This window comes from Fusarium phalaenopsidis (assembly GCF_050370095.1).
Source record: "Fusarium phalaenopsidis strain FUZ10S chromosome Unknown contig_32332, whole genome shotgun sequence".
Taxonomy (NCBI): Eukaryota; Fungi; Ascomycota; class Sordariomycetes; order Hypocreales; family Nectriaceae; genus Fusarium; species Fusarium phalaenopsidis.
The window spans coordinates 2,802,739-2,822,692 of NW_028145391.1; the positions used below are offsets into that span (position 1 = coordinate 2,802,739).

Genomic DNA, 19,954 nt, shown 5'->3' on the forward strand with positions numbered 1-19,954 from the left:
GCCGGCGCCTCTTTCTTTCCGTCCCAGCCAAGTCCAGCTCAACCTCTCTTGCCTCAGGTCGCTGACTTACACATCAAACCCCAACAACCTATTTTTTTTTACAGTTCACTTCCCCCGCCGTCAATATCCCTTCTTCTTCTTTTCTCTCCTCGTACGCCTTCCAGGGGAAGACGGGACTCGCATAGACTCACTCCATCGTCATCGTCGTCATATGGCCATCGGTGGATGACGTCCCACGATCCCAGATTCCCCATCTTTGAGATCCCCATCCCGAACCTGAATCTCGACCCACGCTGCGCCCTGACAGCTTCGACGCAGGACAAGGCTCACATGGCATGATACGTGATATCCACCTCGCTCGACTCATTTAATTATCAGACTCTTGCACCTTCAGCCTCAACCTTCAGCTTTGTCACCTGTCGCGAGACCTCTCCTCCCTGCATTGAAGCTTGTCGCCTTGACCACCACCTCCCAGTTCCCTCGCCCTTGTGATTCATGACGAAATTCTGCCAGCTCCAGCGTGGTTGCTGTTCCAGCCACTCGACACCACCATCATGCCCATATTTCAGGCTGATTTAGACCACCATGAACCTGTCGAGCCCGCTCCAATCGACGTCCCTACTCAGAACCTGAGACGCCTTTCAGAGGAGAGCATCCGCACTGAGCTCTGCGAAGGGCCCATTCCCGACAGTCCGCCTCGGTCTGGCACTCCCAAAAGAAGTGAGAGTGGTGAAGCTGCGATATCGGATCGAGCTGCTCTGATTGAGCGACTCAAGAGGGCTCAGTCTCCAACTTGGATCCCAAACCGACATGTATGTCATGATCACCCTATATCTTGCTCTATCTGCTAACCAAAGCTCTCCAGCTTGGGTCGATCCTCCAGCACCACACATCTCCCACGAAGCGCCCTCAAACTCCAACCGAATCTTCAACCCTCCTTCCACCCGCTCGAATTACCCCCGAGAAGACCGACAGCCAGTCCGAATCAGACGACAACAGATTGCGCGATGGCCTCAGCATTGAGCGGCCGAGGTCGGCTTTGCACAGCGGAAACTTTACTGAGGAACAAGCGGTAGCCAAAGACCATACCGCTCCCGTCGGCAGAGCCCATATCGACAGTCATGATGCCCCAGCAGAGGCCCCGTGGATCGCTACGTCACCTCCCAGGCATTTCACGCCCTTTCAGCATGACAAAGGAGTCCCGTTTCCTGGGAGCGCGGACAGTTTTCAATCTGGCACCTCGCCTCTCTCGTCATCTCTCTCGTCGAGTTTCGTGTATAAGCCGCCCACTAGCCCTCTGGTCCAATCGCACAGTTATGACGAGTTAGATATACCCATGCCGCTGGACGGCTTCGGTTTCTCTTCTGGTCGAAACAGCGCGAGGCGTTACATGCCAAACTCGGCTACTACATCCCCCTTCATGTCGCCGTCTCCGGGATACTCTCTGCCTCGCGTGTCTTCATACCGGAGGGAGGCTTTCCCGTACCAAGCCCATCAGCCCCGGAGGTCATTGACCTCGACACCAAGCTTCATGCAGACGGGAACTTCGCCGCCAACGCCTGCTTTTCTCAGGCCACGTCGATCTTCGTTTGTGACGGACTCTTCACCGCTTCATCATGCCTCCATGGTCGGTTCATATGAAGAGAGCATTCTCCGTGGCCGCATGTCGACCACTCCCTCCAAGCCGTTGGACTTTGTTGCTCAAATTGGCGTGTTGGGCCGAGGAAAATGCAAGTCAAGCCTCAAGTGCCCACCACATGTTAGTCTTGCGTTCCCCGCAGTGTACTACAGTTACGGCAGCACCTCGCATGGCCGCTCGAGCTCTGAAGACGGCCCGAGCCCATATGTTGGCCAAATCGATCTCGAAAATGGGCTTCCCAACCCGGATGAGGAACACCGGGCCAAGAAAAAGGCTCAGAGCCGATATGCTGACAGAAAGCCTTTGGAGGACAAGATGGACATCAGCATTGCCACTCCGGGGGCCGAACCAGACTCACGCCGTAACTCTAGAACCAAGCGCAGGTCTGGGTCTCCGAAAGCTCCTCCGGGAGGAAGCTACAGGATTCCCGAAAAGGGGCAGATTCAAATCATCATCAAGAACCCGAACAAGACGGCTGTCAAGCTCTTCCTGATCCCTTACGATCTAGCAGGCATGGAGCCAGGCACCAAGACGTTTGTGCGGCAACGGAGCTATTCAGCTGGACCGATCATCGAGAATGTCCCCGTCACGTCTGAGGCAGACTCATCAGACCGGCCCATTTTGAGATATCTCGCTCATCTGCACATCTGCTGCCCTGCCAAGGGACGGTACTACCTCTACAAGAGCATCCGAATTGTCTTTGCAAATCGTGTCCCTGATGGCAAGGAGAAACTGAGGAACGAGACAACTTGGCCAGAACCTCGCTTCACTCCATACAAGCCCATCCGAGTTATGCATCCACCGACGCCCGCCCAGTCTGGGCCTGCTGCCATGCTGGTTGCTGACAAGGCTTTGCGCAGACGCAGCGTCAGTTTCTTCCCAGGCCCATCCTCTCAGGCATTTGACGCCATGGAGGGCATGTATCAGGGGCCTGGCTCGTCATCTGGAGGTTTTGCAGCTACCAACACGGTACCAATTGACCCTATCCCCTTCCGTCTCCCTGCACGCGACCGGGTGGGAAGCGATGTGAGTGACGCCACCAACACCACTTCTGCTCTCACGATGGGGTTGCGCTCTCCTGGTTCGTCCCAGGCAAGCCGACCATCGACCAAAGACTCGACAAGCGCGGCGCCTTGGGGTCCTACGCTCTATGAAAAGTTGAACAAGGGCGAGCCAGGCTATGGCGGCAATGCTTTTGCTCTCAACAACGGCCTAGGCACACGCGCTGGTGCTGAGGGCTTGCTATCCCAGCGCCTCCGCTCCCTCGGCATGAAACCACCTCCCCCTCCTGACGCATCTGGCCACGACGAAGATGCGTCTCTCTAGACCCAACACATATGTGGCATCCATTGCATGGATGGTTGCGAGATGCTGCATTGTACATACACTCCTCTCAACTCAGAGAACCCTAATTGCTACATTTTGGGAGTCTCGGATATAGACCCTGCAGGGCTTTTGCCCCTTTGGATGGCGTTTCTCTGGCTGGATTTGACCTAACAATGGAATGGGAACTGGGATTGGGTCATCAATTTGCTTGCTTTCAAGGCGTTTGGAATAGCTCGATACCATGGAAGGCAGGTCATTTAGATAGGTACATAGTTAGGTAGTTTAGTTTGACAACAATGAAATATCTCAGAATCATGATCTCGGTACTTGGGTAGTGAATGTTTCAATAGACAAGTATATTGTACACGACATCAACAACAACAAAGGCTCAGGAGAGTTATACATATCTACATACAGGTTCTTTTCATTTATCCATGCCATTGACCCCCTCTTATCATGCCTTCATAACTCTGACTTTTCGTACACTGATGCAACTCGCATCATTTTTCTCTCCTCGAGGCTTTGGTTAGTCCTCTCCCCATTTACTAGATTACCTCCCGAATAAGGGGAGGAGGCTTGGTCCTGTCCATCTTTCCACGCGTGTTGGCTCCGTGGTGGTTCTTCTTCGAGTAGGTCTTCTTCCGGCGAATGCCACCGTGAGGGCGCTGATCGTACCGGTCCCAGAAGTCGTTCCAGTAGCTGAACCGCTCGCGGGCGGCCTGCTGGTCCGGAGTCTCTGGCTTAAGGTCCTTGGCCTCGATCTTGGCCTCGCCCACCTCGTCTGCGCCCAGCTCCTGCATGGCCTGCTCCCTACGGCGCTTGGCCCACATGGCTGCGTACCGCCGGACCTTGTTATGTAGCATACTCTTCCACTCCTGCAGGTCTGCGGGGCTCTTGTGGTCGGGCGTGATGCCGAGGCTCTGCTCGCGCTTCTTCTCCTTGGCTAGCTCCTTAAGGAGGGCTTCCTTGACCTTCATCAGCTCATGGTAGGACATGCTCTGCAGGACCTTGTCGAGGTCACGGGCAGACACCTCCTTGCCATTGATCACATATGTGGTAGGCATGCTCTCGATCTCAGAGGTGGTAAAGGCGTGGTGCAGACGGGGGTACTTTTCCTCGACGCTGGAGACCTGGCGCGAGATGTCCTCGGACCACGCAGCCATCTTGCGTTTCTCAAGCCAATCCTGCTGCAGGCGGTAAACAACGTTCTTGGGCGCCTTGAGGATACGCGTGTTCTGGAGGTGACGCTTCTCCTTGTTAGATCGCTGTGGGTTCCATCCTGTCCAGCCTGGCATGAGCATCGTCTCACACCAGTACATTGCCCGCTCCCATCTGCCCAGCTCGGCCAGGTTGCGGATAGCCAACGCCCAGATAGCCCTTGTGAGCTTGAAGCCTGCGCCCACCACCTTGTCGATGCTGTCCGAGAGCCCCTGGGCGTCCCCCTTCTCCTTATACACCCGCAGGACGACATTCAAAATGCGAGCGAGGTCATACTCGCTGCCTGCAAAGACTCCCTCACCCGAGGGCTTCTTGCTGGACTCAAGGATGCGCTCCCAGGCCTTGTCCCAGAGGTCCAGGACCTCGTCATACTTTTCTTCCCTGTAGTGCGCAAGCATCAGGGCCGACACCACAGTAGGGGGGAACTGCTCCTGGCTCCGGTACTCGGGGAACACTTGAGCAAACAGGCTCATGAGCTCTTCAGCGGAACCAAGTTCACGGAGCTCCACAAGAAGCGCAATAGCTCTTCCAACATGCTGGCTCTCCTCTCTCAACCGAGCAATGTTGCCCGCATCATCGTTGCCGCCAGCGACAGTTGCATGGCGGCCGGCAGTCTTGGATGCTTCCACAGACTTGCGGAAGTGTTCGACAAACTCATTTGCCAGATTCTTAGTCCGTTGTTCTCCGGGCTTCCGCTTGGCAGCCGCGCTGACGAGCGCAACGAGAGCGCCAAAGGTGACGGGCATCTCCGACTTTTGAAGACGAGCGTGGATTTTCTCGACCAGTTCATACTCGCCAACGCGTGCGGCTCCCGCCATGACGATGGCGAAATGCTCCGGCGTAACGAGGAAAAGTTGCTCCTCATCGGCCCGCTTCAAGAGCGAGTAGGCGGGATGGATCTGGTTGACCTTGACGAGAGCCTGAAGAAGGAACCCATAAGTCTCGTCGTCCCATTCCACGTTAAGCTCTCGCATATGCCGGAGCAGGTCGTAGACCTTGTCGATCTTGCCCTCGACGCCGTAGAAGTTGATGAGCTGGTTCCAGATGGCCGAGTGAGTAAGCTTGCGCTCGGTCAGCTCGATACACAGGCTCTCTGCCTCGGAGAGGAGGTTGTTCTGGCAATATGCCACCACCAGGGCCAGGGCCATCTCCTTGCTGATGGGCATTCCGATCTGCTGAGACTGGCTGAGGAATTCCAGGGTCGTGTCTAGGTCTCCCTTCTTGGCACTCATCGCCATAACATGGGCGTAGGTGAAGGAATCCGGTTGGTGATGCCGCGAGATCTCATCGAAGCATTTCATGACGCCATCGTAGTCGCTCACTCGCATGTAAGCTTTGAGCATAGTGTTCCAACTGTCGATATCCGGTCTCACCCCGTACTCGTTCGCCATCTTCTCAAGTTCAGCCCAGGCGCCCTGGACATCCCCAGCTTGGGAGCAAGCATTCAGGGGGCTTCTAAAGCCGCGCGGGGTTTTGAGCATTTCGGGGAACTCTTCAGCGTACTGGTTCCACAAGTCTCGTGTTTTTTGAACGTCACCCTGTGAAGCGTACAGCTTCATGAATTTCTCGTAGCCCCATTTGTTCAGGCTACCCTTGGTTCTGATCCAATCCTGGCGCAGCTCTTCAAGCCTGGGGGTGTTCTTGGGAAAGTTGACCTTGAACATGCCACGGAAGACAGGCATGGCGGGTACTGCACCAGGGAGCTCCCGGAACTTCTGGTAGAGAACAGGAAGCTTTTGGATGGTGGTGCGAGTCTCTTGCTTCTCGTACCAGCGATCAAACATGCGAACAAAGTAGTCGTTGTATAGATCGGCATCATTAAGGGTCTCGAGAATGATGGCAGCTTGCTCCGGACGGCAGGGCTCCCACAGTGCCATCCTTGCAAAGTGTCTCCGAAAGATGCGGAAAGCAAGGTTAGAAACCTCGTCGCTCTGGATCTTCTTGTAGTATTCGGCGCCTTCTTCCGAGACAAGAAACTGACGGAAAGCAAAGTAGAGGTCTCCTTGGTTGGGAAGAGTTTCGAGCTGCTGAAGCCGTTCGGTGCTGAGTGGTGCCTCTGGTGACTTCTTGCGCTGTTCCTCGCAGTACGTGATCCAGACTTGCAGGGTTTCCGCCCACTTTTGCGAGCTCATGGCGTCTGCAAGGAGATACTCGAGGCCATTGCTAAATCCCGTCTCTTGAAGTCCCTTTCTGAAGTACTCCACAGCTGATGGCATATCACCAGCGCGAAGCAACAGGATGATTCCTGCCGTCAGGAGTGACTCGGTCCATTCTTCCGAAGGTATTTGGCGAAAGACAGAAGCTGCTCTCCCTGTCTCGACGACTCCGTGAGATTTGGAGAGATATTCGACTACCAACCCCCGGACAGGGCGTCGCTGGTCGTTGTCCATTCCACAGTATAAATCCCAGACATCCTGATACTGATGTCCGTCCGCCTCCAGAAGCTCCTGGATTTCCTCGATTTCCGACTTGTCCCCATTGTTCTTGGAAGCGATTGAGGTAGGTTGTGTGCTTGCGTCTTCTCCTTCGACCGAGGGTGAGGAAGGCTCTGAAGAGAACGGTCGTCTATGTGTTACGGCAGCTGTCCGTTGCCCAGCTTGGGAGCTGGGAAGCTTGGGGTATATCTGGCGAAGCAGTGGGAGGGTCGAAGTCGGATAGAGGAAGTCGAGCATAAAGGCCGAAGCAACCAATGTCGGCTGCAGCTGACGGGAGACTAGATCTGAACTCGCGGCCTCGACATCGACAGCTCGCGACGAGCTGGGCAAGACGCTGGCGAGCTCGATTGCGGAGGCGCCATGCTGCCAGAAGCCGGTGCGCAGCTGGCGAGATCGATTGGGCGTGTGCGACTGCCTTATGGCGCGCTGGAGGCTGCGCGTTTCAAGGCCGGCAGCCGTTCGTTCAAGCATTGGGTCGAGAGGGGTCTGCTTTATGCCAGCATGCTGAGGCGAGTTGCAAGCAGAGCAGAGAGAAGCAAGTTCGGCGAGGGGGAGGTCGGTTCGTGGGGTGCAGGGATTGAGAGACACAACAAATGGATGCGGGGGAAGCCTGATTAAGCACGAGATAACACGACAGAGCGGTATAAATGAAGCTGATTAAGAGCCTTGTACCGACAAGATTCGCAGGCAAAAAGAAGAAGTAGAAAATCAAGCAGGGCCTAGCTTCAAGATCATCATCATCAGCCCATGGATGCTCTCATGGCGAAAAAAAATATATGGAATTGTCAATGGCCAATGGGCGAGGCTCCAACTACGGGAAATAGCGGGCCTGACGGTTTAACAGTTCTCGACTCAGGACCCCGGCCTTGTCAGCAGAAGCGACCAATCAGTGCCAACCTTGGACTAACGGCTTCACGGCAGGTACTAACAGACAGATACAAGTCGTGATAGTTTCAATTGCTTATCAATTTGCTGGTTAGACCCAAGTCAAACTCGGCTGCTTTGAATATCGTATCGTAGTCGTACAAAAGGAAAGAAAATCGTGCTGCCCAAGGATACAATCTTTAATTGCAAAAGCCCATAGCGCCCTCTTATCCATTGGTTCCCAAAAAGATGCCATCCGTTTTACCGAACAAAGGAAACTCCCCACGTGAGATATCCAGCTCTCCGTGCGTTTTGATCAAGGGGGGGAAGAAACAGGCAGAGAAGAATAATAGGTGGCATCCAGTCATCGTACAATCAAAGATTAAGGTATATGATGTGGGTATCGATCTGGTTTCCATCTTCGTTCATTTGGAACGAGTGGAGATGAATGTACTGGTAGGTTGATAGGTGGGTAGACAGGCATAGTGTTGCCTTTATTCGTCGGTTTTGCCCTCTTCCTTCTCGTCAGAGGAAGAGGCTCGGACCTCGTTCCGCAGACCGGACAGGACATCGGCCTGTCGGGCCGCCTCGAGCTCCATCTCCAGCCGAGGTCCCCGACTTCGGCTCCGTGTCCGTTGTCGCCGCCGGAAGGGACGCTGCTGTTCGATGGGAGAGGCAACGCGGGAGGGACAGTGCTCACGGCGGAGCCTGGCGTGGAGAAGTCTTCGCCTGGTTGGCGACAGAACCCTCCTCGGGGACGAGGCCCGTGATGTGTAACCGAGAGAGGGGGACACTGCGCGGCGGCGAGAACGTCCTCGGAGGGTGCTTGACTCATCCGAGGGCGCACAGCGGAATGAGCGAACGTTGCCGCCGCGGGTCATGCTTCGCTCCCTCTTGCGGCCTCGCATGCCATCGTGGTCGGCAGCGGGAGAGACAATGGTGGGCGGTTCGGCAAAGGAGGAGCTGCTAGGTGCGACTCTCGCCGACATTGTGCCTTGGCTCCTTGGCGAAGTAGAAGATGATCGAGTTGTAGGTAGGATACGGAGCGGATGTAGATACGGACAAGGCGAGAGAGAGAGAAAGGCACAGAGTGGAAGCGAAAGGTGGTGATTGATGATCAAGACGGAATAATAAACAAGACAAGGAGAGTGTTATATAAGAAGTCTCTTTGTATTGTTTGTTGGGTCACTCGAGGAACAACAGACTACCTCTAGGGATGGAGTCGTCTGATGCAGGGAGACGTGGCAGCGGCATGTACGTTTGTTTTTGTGCAACTCGTGAAAAATGGCAAGAGTAGGAAAAAAAAAAAGTTGGGCCTCCCTCGACATTATAAATAGTTGCAGGGTAAAACAAACAAAAGGGGGAACGGATTGATGGAGAGGAGGCCAAGGGATGTGGATGGGATGTGGATGGGATGGAGGGGGTGCGGTGCGGTACGGCATTGACATCCGTCCCATCAGCAGGCGAATTGGAAGCGAAGAAGCGTAAGGAAAAAAGAAGCAAGATCCTCAGGGCGTCAAATGTCAGTCATATGATGGAATGGGGTTGTTGCTTGGCTCGGGACCCTTTGCCTTTTTGCCTTTCGCTTTGTGTGTCTCCCATGGATGTTTTGGGGTCTGGGTCGCCTTACTTTCTTATCCCCCCTTGCCAGGTTGTCATGGATGCTTCTCCTGGACCCTGGAAGGCTTCCATTGACGACAATCCCAGTCGTTCCAAATTAACTGCAATGCAATGCTATGCAATGCTTCAGAACTCGTCAATTGGGAAGAGGATGGCTCCACGACGTGTGTTGGGATGTGATGTGCAACCCCAAGCATCAGCCCAAATCCGCGGGGGCTGAACTCTGTCTTGATTAGTCGGATCGGGAGTTGGACAGCAGCATCTGTCTTGCACGGGATGGAGGGATGTGGCAAGCCGTCAGTCAACTTGACGGCAGCTCTTCCCCGCGTGCTGGCCGTTGCTGCTACCATGCACACTCAGCACTGTAAGTAAGTTACGAAATCCTGTCAGCCCGTGTGTAGACCTTGGATTGGATGCCCCGAGGGGACAGTACAGTAGCGTCGTCTCAAGCAGAGCCGGCTTGCTCCAGAGGATTTGGTCGAGTGCTACCCCAGACAGATGCCGTCGGGGGTGAATCACCGGACGATCATCTCCCAGCTGGTGCTTACGAAACATGACGAACGCATGTCATGACGTATCAGCCAACGTCGGGAAACCTACAAAACGTGCTCAGGTGCCCTCTGTACCTGGGCAGCCTGGCCTGCTGCCGGTACGGTGCGGTACGAGAAAACATGTGTTTTGGTGTGCGTTGCTACCCATCAGCAGGATGCGCAGTCTCGTCTATGTAACACTGCCTCGAGGCTCGACGAGATAGAAGAAACAGTCCATATTCACACTCTGTAGCCATATCCGTCACCGTGGCTTGGCAGGTTCTCGTCATCATCAGCAGCTCGGCCGAGGAGGCTCACAAGGTGACTTGGTTCAATTCCTCCACCACACCCTCGCCCGTCGATCAGAGGACTCTCTTAGCGCCCAGGGCACCTGAGATGCATCGCTCGTTGGCTGTCTCAGCATGGCCGCCTCGAGGTGGTGGCGTCGGCTTGGAATCCTTCAGCGCGTTTATTCCCCCAGCAGTTAAACCAAAGCCGTTCTAGCAAGTGGCCCTTCTCACCCGAGGGAAACCTTGGGGTTTTCTGCCGCCTTGAGGAGCAAACATGCTGATGTCGATGGGTCGAGACCGTTCCATTTGCGCTGGCCTAGCATAGAGTGTGCTGGCTGTGATAGGGCAGATGCGGCAGCCCGCCTGCGAGCTTATTCCAAGCAGCAACAACAAAGCCGAAAAGCCGTGAGCTGTCATCGAGGTTGTGATGGGAAACGAGAATGGCTTGTCCACGGTGGCAGGCAGACATGATGATGGCTTGGAGCCAAACAGGCAGGCACCCATTTAAACTCGAAGCCAGGTATCCTTCTTTTTTTGCTTCGCGAGTCCAGGGCGGCTTGAAAGGGTGCCAATCGCTAATCGGCCGTTACGCCGTGTCGGCGGAAACGAGTCTCAGCCCGGTGTCCTCGGGGGTGTTGTGTTCCGGGGGCGATAAGCAATGCATCTCAACCTTGAAAAAAAAAAAAAATAGACAGCACATCATGGAAACAGCTTGATCTCCTATCGTCCGTCTGCCTTGGCCTTCTTGGCAGATAGGATGATTATCAAAGCCATTGATAAATGAAGCGACTCTCGATGCGTAATGACGTGAGATTGAATTTCACTATCAAGTCGTAAATTCCAACAGCAAGTCCTAATTACAGACTCGCCTCGATCTGTAAGCAGCGTTCATGACTGTTTGTTTTTTTCCGCTTCCGGCTCAGGGGTACGTACCCACCGGAGTCCTTGCTCCTCCCGTTTCCGTGCCTGTCACAAGCTGGAAAACAGGAAGGAGGTGGCCACGCGAGCCTGGAGGACGCCATTGGATGACAACATGTGCCAGCTCCCAAACCTGCAACTGGTGAACAACCTACCAACACTCAGACCATCACTGTCCCGTCGTCATTTCAGGAGCTTCACTTCGGTTGGTGACAGCGACAACGCGTCTACTGGCTGCTGTTGCTTCCTTCTTCCTCTTCTTCACCTTTAAATCTTATCACCCTTTACCTTTCTCTGTTCCTCTTTTTGGCTTACTCCTTTTAAAATCCCCTTGGTAGTCCTGGTCATACCCTCGTCCATCCTCCCGTCCCCGTCCCAGGAATCAAAATAATCCGCCCCTTTTCATCCTGCGATAGCGCGCGCTGCCACCATCGGACAACGGAACGAATTTGCTCGCCGCCATCTAATCCGCGTTTGTACCTCCATCAATAAGGAATGGCCCTGCAAACCCCCTAAACCAACGTCGAATCCTCTCCTCCTTCTCCCCGTTGGCTCCCGCGACCCTCGCAACCATGCCTCGATCCCGTCCGGCGACAACGGGCTACGAACGCCTCGCCCAGGCCGACGACCTCAGCTCCGACTCCGAGGATGACCCCCTCTCCCAATCCTACGCTTCGCTGCAGCCAGCCGCCGCGCCCCGATATGCCCCCGTCAACCAGCCGCGCCATCGCTCCGGCATGGCCAGCCCGAAGTCCTTCGTCTCGGCCTCAAGGCCCAAGTTCCGTCACCGTGCCGGTAGCAGCGCCGGTGTCGACCTCAAGGCCATCAATGCGCGGCTCGAGCGCTGGGCCGACGAAATCGCCTCCCGTTTCAAGCGCAAGGGCAGGAATCAACCTGGCGAAGAGGAACGTCTCGAGATTCATTACTCAGTCTTCCAGCCTCCAGAAGGCGTTCGCCCTGTTACTGCTGAGAGTATGGCCGAGTTTCAAGAAGGCTTTATGACAAAGGCCGAATTCGAGACTATCGTCGAGAGCGTCCGAACTGCCATTCGGCAAGAGATTCACCCGAGTATGATCTCACAGGGTAGCTCAGGTAGTTACTTCGCGCGGAACCCAGACGGTAAGATTGTAGGCGTGTTCAAGCCCAAGGACGAGGAGCCTTACGCGGCAGGAAACCCCAAATGGAACAAGTGGATTCACCGGAACCTGTTCCCTTGCTGCTTTGGACGAGCTTGGTATGTATCATTCCCCTCCTCCGTTTAACCGTTGCTAACTCCTCCCCAGTCTTATCCCCAACTTGTCCTATGTCAGTGAAGCCGCCGCTTATGTCCTCGATTGCCAGTTGAGAACACATCTCGTCCCATATACCGATGTTGTTTGGCTATCCTCCAAATCCTTTCACTACCCGTTCTGGGATCGACGAAAGTTCAATCGAAAGAAGAGGCCTCTCCCTGCAAAGCCCGGCAGCTTCCAGGTCTTCCTCAAGGGCTTCAAGGACGCAAATGTGTTCCTGCGTGAACATCCCTGGCCGGATCAGTATTGGTCGGGGTTCCGGACAAATGATGGACAGAACAAGAAGAGGAGGAGGTGGACTGAGAGCTGTCGTCCCTCAGGGAATGCCTCGCCAGATGATGCGTACGCCAGTGATGACGAGCAGGGCCAGGACGATCATCTCTTGGGTCCTGAGAACTTCATCTGGACGGAAAACCTCAAAGAATCCTTGCGCGAGGAGCTCGAAAAATTGGTCATCCTCGACTACATCATGCGAAACACGGATCGTGGCCTCGACAATTGGATGATCAAGGTCGACTGGGAAGCCGGCAAGGCCTCTATAGCATCGGATCCAATTCACTTGAACATGGAGCCGGTCGTTGAGGAAGAGGGCCCCCGTCCTGTTGATCTCTCACAGCAGGCCCCTCGTGCTACGAGAGCATCATACCCCTACAAGACACAGAAACCGATGAGTGCCTCCAGCCGGCAATACACGGGGAATGAGCCCACCATTAGCATCGGGGCTATTGATAACTCGCTCTCGTGGCCTTGGAAGCACCCGGATGCTTGGAGAAGGTAAGAATAGACTCTGAAGCTGATTCCTCGTTATCATGAGGTATGCTAACCCTCAATGTTAGTTTCCCCTTTGGCTGGCTCTTCTTACCTGTCGACCTCATCGGTAGACCCTTTTCCCAAAAGACACGGGATCACTTTTTACCTCTGCTCACATCCACCACATGGTGGAGTCAAACGACTCTCGCTCTGAAGAGGGTGTTCCAGATGGATGTTGACTTCCAGGAGCGCATGTTTGCCAAGCAGATCGCCGTCATGAAGGGCCAGGCGTGGAATGTCGTCGAGACGCTAAAGACGCCTGACCATGGCCCTCTCGAACTCACCCGCCGAGCTCGAGTCTGCGTCTGGGACGACCTGGTTGATGTCCCCGTTGCGGTCCCAATGCGTGCGACATCATCTGAAGTCCGCCGCAACCCCCACGTCCGCCAGTCTATGGACGAGGCCGACATCGCGAGCTCGGCTCCAGCCAACAACCCTCCCATTGAGGATCTCCTCGGACTCGCCAGTGCCCCAGCAGATATGCCTCATCCCGGTCGATTCGAGCTTGCTTCTCCAACAAGCGAGACAGCCCAATCACCTGATGAGGTCCCTTCGAGTGATTCCAACTTCCTCGGACCTGCGGGGCAGCAGCAGCAGCGTGGCGGGGAGCTGAACGAGCGTCCCACCGTCCAGGCAAGCGGGTTCAGAAACAGTTACCAAGGGCCTGTACGGGCGCTCAATATGTACGAGCCAGCACGTCAGCAGACGTCGCGGCAGCAGCGAAGGTACTCGTTCGCCAATACCGCTGCACGGCGCAACAGCAACGCCATTGCGCAGCAGTACTATGGAGACATTCACGAGGCCTATACTGACGACCTGGAGGGCGACCTCGGCTATGCAGCGGCCGAGGGTCAGATGGGCAACCAACGCAAGGTCATCGTGGAGCGCCTTGAGGCTGTCAAGAGCAGGAACCCCGTCTTTACGTGTTGGTGAGCGCGTCCAACCCAACCGACTGAGCATCCAGTTCAACTGAGCCTCGGCGGTGTTGGCTCGAGTTCCAACGCGACTGCGACTGTTGGTGGCTGCGACGGGGCTCAGGCGCGTGAAAGCGTGTGCTCTAACTCCAGCCGCAGCCGCCACGTTGTAACCATCCCAACGCGCGCCGTCGTATGAGATCACGACCCATGTCTTTAGAGCACCTTAATTTTGGGCCTCCAGGGGTTCGTTCCGTTGCCTGCCAGCCTCAGGGCTTCGCCGACATGCTGTTTGCGTGTCTTGCTTATTCGAGCTTATCATGCATGAGAGCGGCTGATGAAGGTGTCTCAAACTCTCAATCCGACCTATCAACTGGGGGGCCTCATCCATTTGATGAACCCCCTCCCCTTTCCCTCCGCCTTGTCCCAGGGAAGGAAGACGCAGTGCAGGACGGCACAGTACAGTTCAAGCTGCAGAGGAAAGGGGAAAGAGGACCGGCCAGGAAATGAAATGAAATTCAAGTTGACCTGCATACAGCACATAGGTAGCAGTAGATTGGGGACAAGACAGCGAAGCGATGGTGGGCGCAGAGTGAGCGGGGTCGAGAGCTGACCTGTCATGTTGTACAGTATTTCCAATGGGCGTCTTGCGGTCCTTTTTTTCTTGTTTGCTCCGGTCTTGTTTGATCGTGTCTTGGGTCTGGTGGGAAGGCAATTTTAAACGCGTCATGACGGTTGAGATGCATCCATGGGAAGGAAAAAGAATCCATGAACAAAGAAAGACATGTAGTTAGTCAAAATAGAACAGCCTCGAGCGTGTCAGCGTCTTCTGGATGATCTCCTCTTTCGGTTCGGGTCCGACTATCGACCCCCTTCAGCTCGGTTACATCCAAATGAAAATGCTGCTGTAGCAGTGCAGCTCTGCTCTGCTTTGCTCAGTGGGTAGATGAATGGATGGATTCCAGAGGAAGCATGCCGCACGTGGGACGCAGAGGCCGGTCCCAGAGGGTCGGACGGAGGGTGTCCAAGGGCTGAGCAGTCAAGTCAAGTCAATGGATGGCTGGCCTACTGCGCCTGCGACGCGAGCTGGTGGCCGTGTCTGTGGCCGACCCTCGTTTCCCGCTCCTCCCGTCATCCCGCGTGTCCAGCGTCCAGCATAGCCCACCGGTTTCCCGACTCTCTGGTCAAAAACCCGAGAGTCTGGGTCGGCAAGCCGTGGCTCGAGCATGGTTCCCCTGTCTCTTGTGGCACCAGCGATAGGTAGCGCACGAGCACCTTGGACCAACCCCCTCAGGGAGACGGACGGAAAGGCACACCGAGCAGTTATCCCTTTTCAAGCAAAGTAGGGTCCATGTCTCGCGGAAACAGCGTCGCTTCATCGTCTTTTGAGCATTTCCCATGGGAGACCGCGGCTAACACACCGGTCTGGCAAGGATGACCTCCCTAACTAAACCGCTGGCATTAGCCTCCGTGCAGCCTTTCCTTAGCAGGTGGTCAGGGAGGTCGCAATCGGTCGACGATCCTCCTCTGGCGTGCAGCCCTGCCTGGAATTCTTGGAATTCGGTGCTTCCTGTCCCCCACAAGACTCCATGCTGGCGGGCCGTAGCGGCCGTACAAGATTGGGTGTGGGTACCGGAGTGATGGGACGCCTCTGGGCGTGATAACGTCCGCAACGTTGCGGGAGTCCGCCGTGTCATCTAATGCAATATTATCTCGTAATCGTTTGCTGATCGCATGCGAGCCTTGTTTCGCTCTAGCTGCCCGCGCTGGTGTGATCATGGATGGCCCAGCGTCGTGCGTGGTTGTTTCGTCTTGTCTTGTCTCGCTGCTGTCGAGTTGAATCCAAGACTCACTCTTCCATGTCTTCTCTCCCATCCTGGGACTCGCGGGCCTTTTGTCCTCGACAGATACGCACAGTCCGTGACAAGGCACTGCCTGACCCGGCTCCATCATGCCTCGGTCCTTCTCTGCCGTGGGCAGCTCCAGCAGGCCGGTCATGCCCAGATGAGGTTGAGCTTGTCGGGAACCCCCTGTGTGGGGATGCGGGAGTAGGGGTAAGGAATGGCCTTCCAAGGGAACCCACCAGTACCGCTAACCCTCGACTGCACCAGACTCCCGGTTCCAGAGTTGCCTTTCCAGGGTCCTTGAAACAGTGTCAGAGCGGTTAGAGGCATGGCCGCGAACTCGGAGAGGAGCTCTGGCTTGCCCATGTCCCACCACCTCTGCCGTCCTGCGACCTGCAGCGGCCCGTCGACAAGCACAAGCAGCTAGAGCGGCGCGAGTCCGTCTCGTTTGTTCCATCGACGGATGCCTTTGTACAGTTTCCAAGCCGCTGATGTCGGTCAGAGAATCGACACGTCGTATGATGTTGGCCACAAGTAAGGGCGAGCCGATGGGGGGCACAAAAAGAACCTGCACACCAGCCGCGAGAGCCCGCAGCCCGATGCAACTTAGCGGCCCATTGCCAACGCCAATGTGGCCATGAGGCCTCCTTCCTCTTCCCTTCCTACCACTAGAATTCTCCTGTCTCCAGAAGGTGCATATTGACCTGCCTGCTGGTCGAGGGCCCGTAGTCGGCCTTGCTGTGGACACAGGAGGCGGTGAAGAGATGAAGCTTCGTGCCCGTGGTCCTGGAATTTCCCTTGCTTGACTTTGAGAGGCCCCCAAGACTCCCAAGGTGGATCGGTCACGGTGCCCCTGAGGCCAGGCGATGGCCTCCCTCCATCATCGTGCCTCGTTTCTGGACATGCCGTACTCCTCTGTCGCTTCCACCGCGGTCCCTCGCATCCTGAGATTGCCTCTGGAGGAAACCATGGGGTAAGTAAGCAGGGCTATCCCCGTGCCCGTGCTTGATCCATGCTGGTTAAACCGCTTTCCAGTTTAGCCAGTATAGCCAGTCACCCAGTATAGCAAAGCTCCGAAGATGGCGGCGCGGCGGATTCAGCCCGTCTTTGTCCTGAGGTCCCAAGTCCATGTCCTCGGTATTGACATGGTCTGCCATTGGACTATGCCCCCAAGTGGTCACTCAAGTGACCACAGGAGATCTTCCCTCACCCGCTGCAGAACGTCATAACACAAGGCGTGAACCACACCTCCCTCGTAAAGTGCCATCTTTGGGGGGGCAGCGTCTGGTAGCACACACAGCCGCTGGCGTGGGGGAGAGACAGCCTCGCCGACGTGAAACAGTTCGCATCCCCCCTCTCTATGGGTAGCTCATAGCTCCAAGCCATCCGCAGGTTCCGCAGGATTCCCGAAAAACAAATGTATGGATCTGAGATGGCGGGAGGGCTTCTGCCCAGGAATGGGCACTTTGGGTGGCTCCAATGGAGCTTGAAGGGAATGAGACCCTGGAAATGCTGCATCTGTATTCGACCGCAATCATGTCTGAACATGCGGCACACCAACCCCTCCACTAAGAGTGGAACCAGTGTCGTCGTCCAAGCATGGAGCCATAGAGAAGTCGACGATGAGGCAATCCTAGAAGTATCCCGACCAGTTTCGTCCATTTTCATCTCATCCCGGCTCCTTCGCACCAGGAGATCGATCATACCTGATTAGAGCGTTGTTGCCTACTACTCTTTGAGGTCGGTTGGGCATCGGATTGAGCCTGTTGGCCCATCCCTCGCAACAGTTCAAGGGACATCAACTTTGATCCCAGGTAGCAAGCCGCCTTGCTCTTGACTCCGATTCCAGCCCCAGCTTATTGGGCTCGGGTCATTGCACATATAGAAATAGCCCACAGCCGTAGGTCTGCGGGTAATCCCTGATGCTGAGGTGGACTCAAGCAATAGAGCTCTCAGAGGTCAAGATCGGCAGTAGAACCTTGGGAAACAACACTTTCTCGACCAATCTGCTCGGCTGTTGGCCAAGTCATCTCCGCATTGTCCCAGAAAGCCTCGCGGTGCCCGTAAGTGCTACGCAAGGCCGTTGTATGCAAGAGCCTCCATAGGCCCCGATATGTCTTTGGAGACTGCATCCCGGCACCAGGGTGGCTCTTGACGTGTGGACTCGGGCCACGCTCAGGGTACCACATGATTTCCTAACACTTGATAGTGGCCCAAATTCCCCTTAGAAGGAAGTTAAATCGACTTACCTTTATCGTCTCTCGCAGACAAGCACCAAAACCACTCGTGAGCTTTCCAAAGGCGACGCAGTTTGGAAAACAATCCTGAACCATGGAAGCCGAGTAAGACAACCAAGATCTCTGGGTGTGAAGAACTCGCTAAGCCCCTCCCCCCCTTTCAAAAGAGACGGAACCGTGCCCCTTGACGAGACGTTTACCGAGACCATTGAACACTATGGCCGCAGTTATCAACATTACGCACTGACAAACGGAGTCTATTTTGCACCGATCGACGAGGTAGGACAACTTCCAGTAGTCAAGATAACTAAATCGTTAACGGAGCATGTCACACCGATTTAGGACGAAATTTCACGCCTCGAGCTGATGCACGGGGTGCTCAACAGACTCTTCGACAACCGTCTAATATTCCCGCCCATCAGGTCTCCGAGAAGGATTCTTGACTGCGGTTGTGGCCCTGGGGACTGGGCTATGGAGGTTGCTTCGCAGTATCCTGATGCTGAGGTAAGTCGTTTTCCCCGGTCCGACGCTCCTTGTTTCTCGTTACACGCGGTCCCTGCGAGACGTCCTGATCGAAGAGGACTTGGCACACCACTCTGGGTACGACGCAGCGAGATCGACCGTTTTGCCCAACACCCAGCCCCCGTAACACTTGTCTAAGAACATCCGAGCAGAGCTCTGGCCGAGAGGGACTGGCAGCCAGGGGCGGGGGGCTGCTGGGTCGCCGATGCCGAAGGAGTCGTTTCGTTCCTTACGACCATGTTTAGAGATGGTAATGGGCACTGATCGTCATCGACAGGTCCTCGGAATCGACATAAGCCCGCATGTGATCCCTGAGAGTCCACCCGACAACATGGAGCTCCAGGTCGATGACCTCAACGGAAGGTAGGTCGTCCAAGAACGAACCAAGAGGAAAGTGCTAAGTCATGACCCGGCATAGGTTCACATTCCAATCCAACCACTTTGATGTTGTCCATAGTCAGATGGTGGCAGGCGGAATACACGCGAATCGATGGCGAAGCTATATTCGAGACATATTTCGGGTACTGAGGCCGGGCGGCTGGTGTCAGATGGTCGAGATATACTTCAACGCGCAGTCGGACAACGGGACATTAACTCGAGGCAAGCCTCCCAATCTTCAAACAAGGGGTTGTCGACCAATAATAACCATTGCATCCAGACCACGCTCTGTCACGGTGGTCGAGACGGTATCTGCAGAGCCAACAGCCGTACAAAGACCCTCGGGCACCATTGCAGATGGCAACCTGGATGAGAAGTGCGGGGTTCACCGAAGTCGAATCGAGGTTGTTGACCTTGCCGATGTGTGCTTGGTCAAACGGTAGGACACAGGTGATAGCTTTGTTGCCGGGATGATGCTGATCATGGCGCTGCAGATGCTCGAGAGTACGAGATCGGATGGGCGAACAACGAAAACGTGAATCAGCTCCTATACTCGCTGGCACTCTACCCCTTCACACAGTTCCTAGGGTGCGTCGGTGTCAGTTGAACTCCGGGGTACCGCGTGTTTGCTAAGCTCTCGGTAGGATGTCGTTTAACGATTTTCAGCTCCTGGTTGCCCAAGCAAGGAGCGAGGCCGGCAACCCGGCATTCAAGGTGAACACCCCCTGATTTTTCAAACCTGAAACTTGGTCAAAAGTCAGAGGTCTAACATGGTAGACGTGATTACGGCTGGTAGGCTTACTTCCCCATGTAAGTCGGATTTGTCTTGGCTGCTTGATTGAAGTGCGATGTTGACCATTGGACACCAGATATGTATGTATTGGCAGGAAACCACGTCGAGGATAGGCGATACGAAGCCCAACAAAAGCGTCTAAAGGCCGTGGGGCGACGGCGGTGCGCAGGGGACTGCATGCAAGCGCCGGGGAAGGGACAGAGGCCTCTCATTGACATGAGGGGACGGATTGAAATAGATGACGATGACCAGGAGAAGGGGGCGAGAGTTGTAAATGCGTCTCGATGCGCCTTGATGGGTCGTTGAAAGAAGGTTTGTATGGCT

General features: G+C 55.2%; 5 protein-coding genes across 5 annotated transcripts; 3 read left to right on the forward strand and 2 right to left on the reverse strand.

Moving 5' to 3' along the window:
• Positions 1-554: 554 nt before the first annotated feature.
• On the forward strand, positions 555-2,965 carry LRP88_13852 (uncharacterized protein; the record flags this gene model as incomplete). The annotated part of the gene is made up of 2 exons (XM_083250208.1): positions 555-812; positions 866-2,965. The coding sequence occupies 2 exons, from the start codon at positions 555-557 to the stop codon at positions 2,963-2,965; spliced, it is 2,358 nt and encodes a 785-aa protein (XP_083094542.1).
• Positions 2,966-3,510: 545 nt separating this feature from the next.
• Positions 3,511-7,089, reverse strand: LRP88_13853 (uncharacterized protein; the record flags this gene model as incomplete). Its single annotated transcript, XM_083250209.1, has 1 exon — positions 3,511-7,089. The coding sequence occupies one exon, from the start codon at positions 7,087-7,089 to the stop codon at positions 3,511-3,513; it is 3,579 nt and encodes a 1,192-aa protein (XP_083094543.1).
• An 887-nt stretch (positions 7,090-7,976) lies between these two features.
• On the reverse strand, positions 7,977-8,471 carry LRP88_13854 (uncharacterized protein; the record flags this gene model as incomplete). Its single annotated transcript, XM_083250210.1, has 1 exon — positions 7,977-8,471. One exon carries the CDS (start codon positions 8,469-8,471, stop codon positions 7,977-7,979), a length of 495 nt encoding a protein of 164 aa, XP_083094544.1.
• A 2,941-nt stretch (positions 8,472-11,412) lies between these two features.
• LRP88_13855 (1-phosphatidylinositol 4-kinase LSB6) lies at positions 11,413-13,875 on the forward strand (the record flags this gene model as incomplete). Its single annotated transcript, XM_083250211.1, has 3 exons — positions 11,413-12,074; positions 12,124-12,906; positions 12,969-13,875. 3 exons carry the CDS (start codon positions 11,413-11,415, stop codon positions 13,873-13,875), a joined length of 2,352 nt encoding a protein of 783 aa, XP_083094545.1.
• A 4,156-nt stretch (positions 13,876-18,031) lies between these two features.
• On the forward strand, positions 18,032-19,493 carry LRP88_13856 (S-adenosyl-L-methionine-dependent methyltransferase; the record flags this gene model as incomplete). Its single annotated transcript, XM_083250212.1, has 7 exons — positions 18,032-18,042; positions 18,105-18,216; positions 18,280-18,441; positions 18,737-18,822; positions 18,878-19,276; positions 19,332-19,425; positions 19,482-19,493. The coding sequence occupies 7 exons, from the start codon at positions 18,032-18,034 to the stop codon at positions 19,491-19,493; spliced, it is 876 nt and encodes a 291-aa protein (XP_083094546.1).
• Positions 19,494-19,954: the final 461 nt, after the last annotated feature.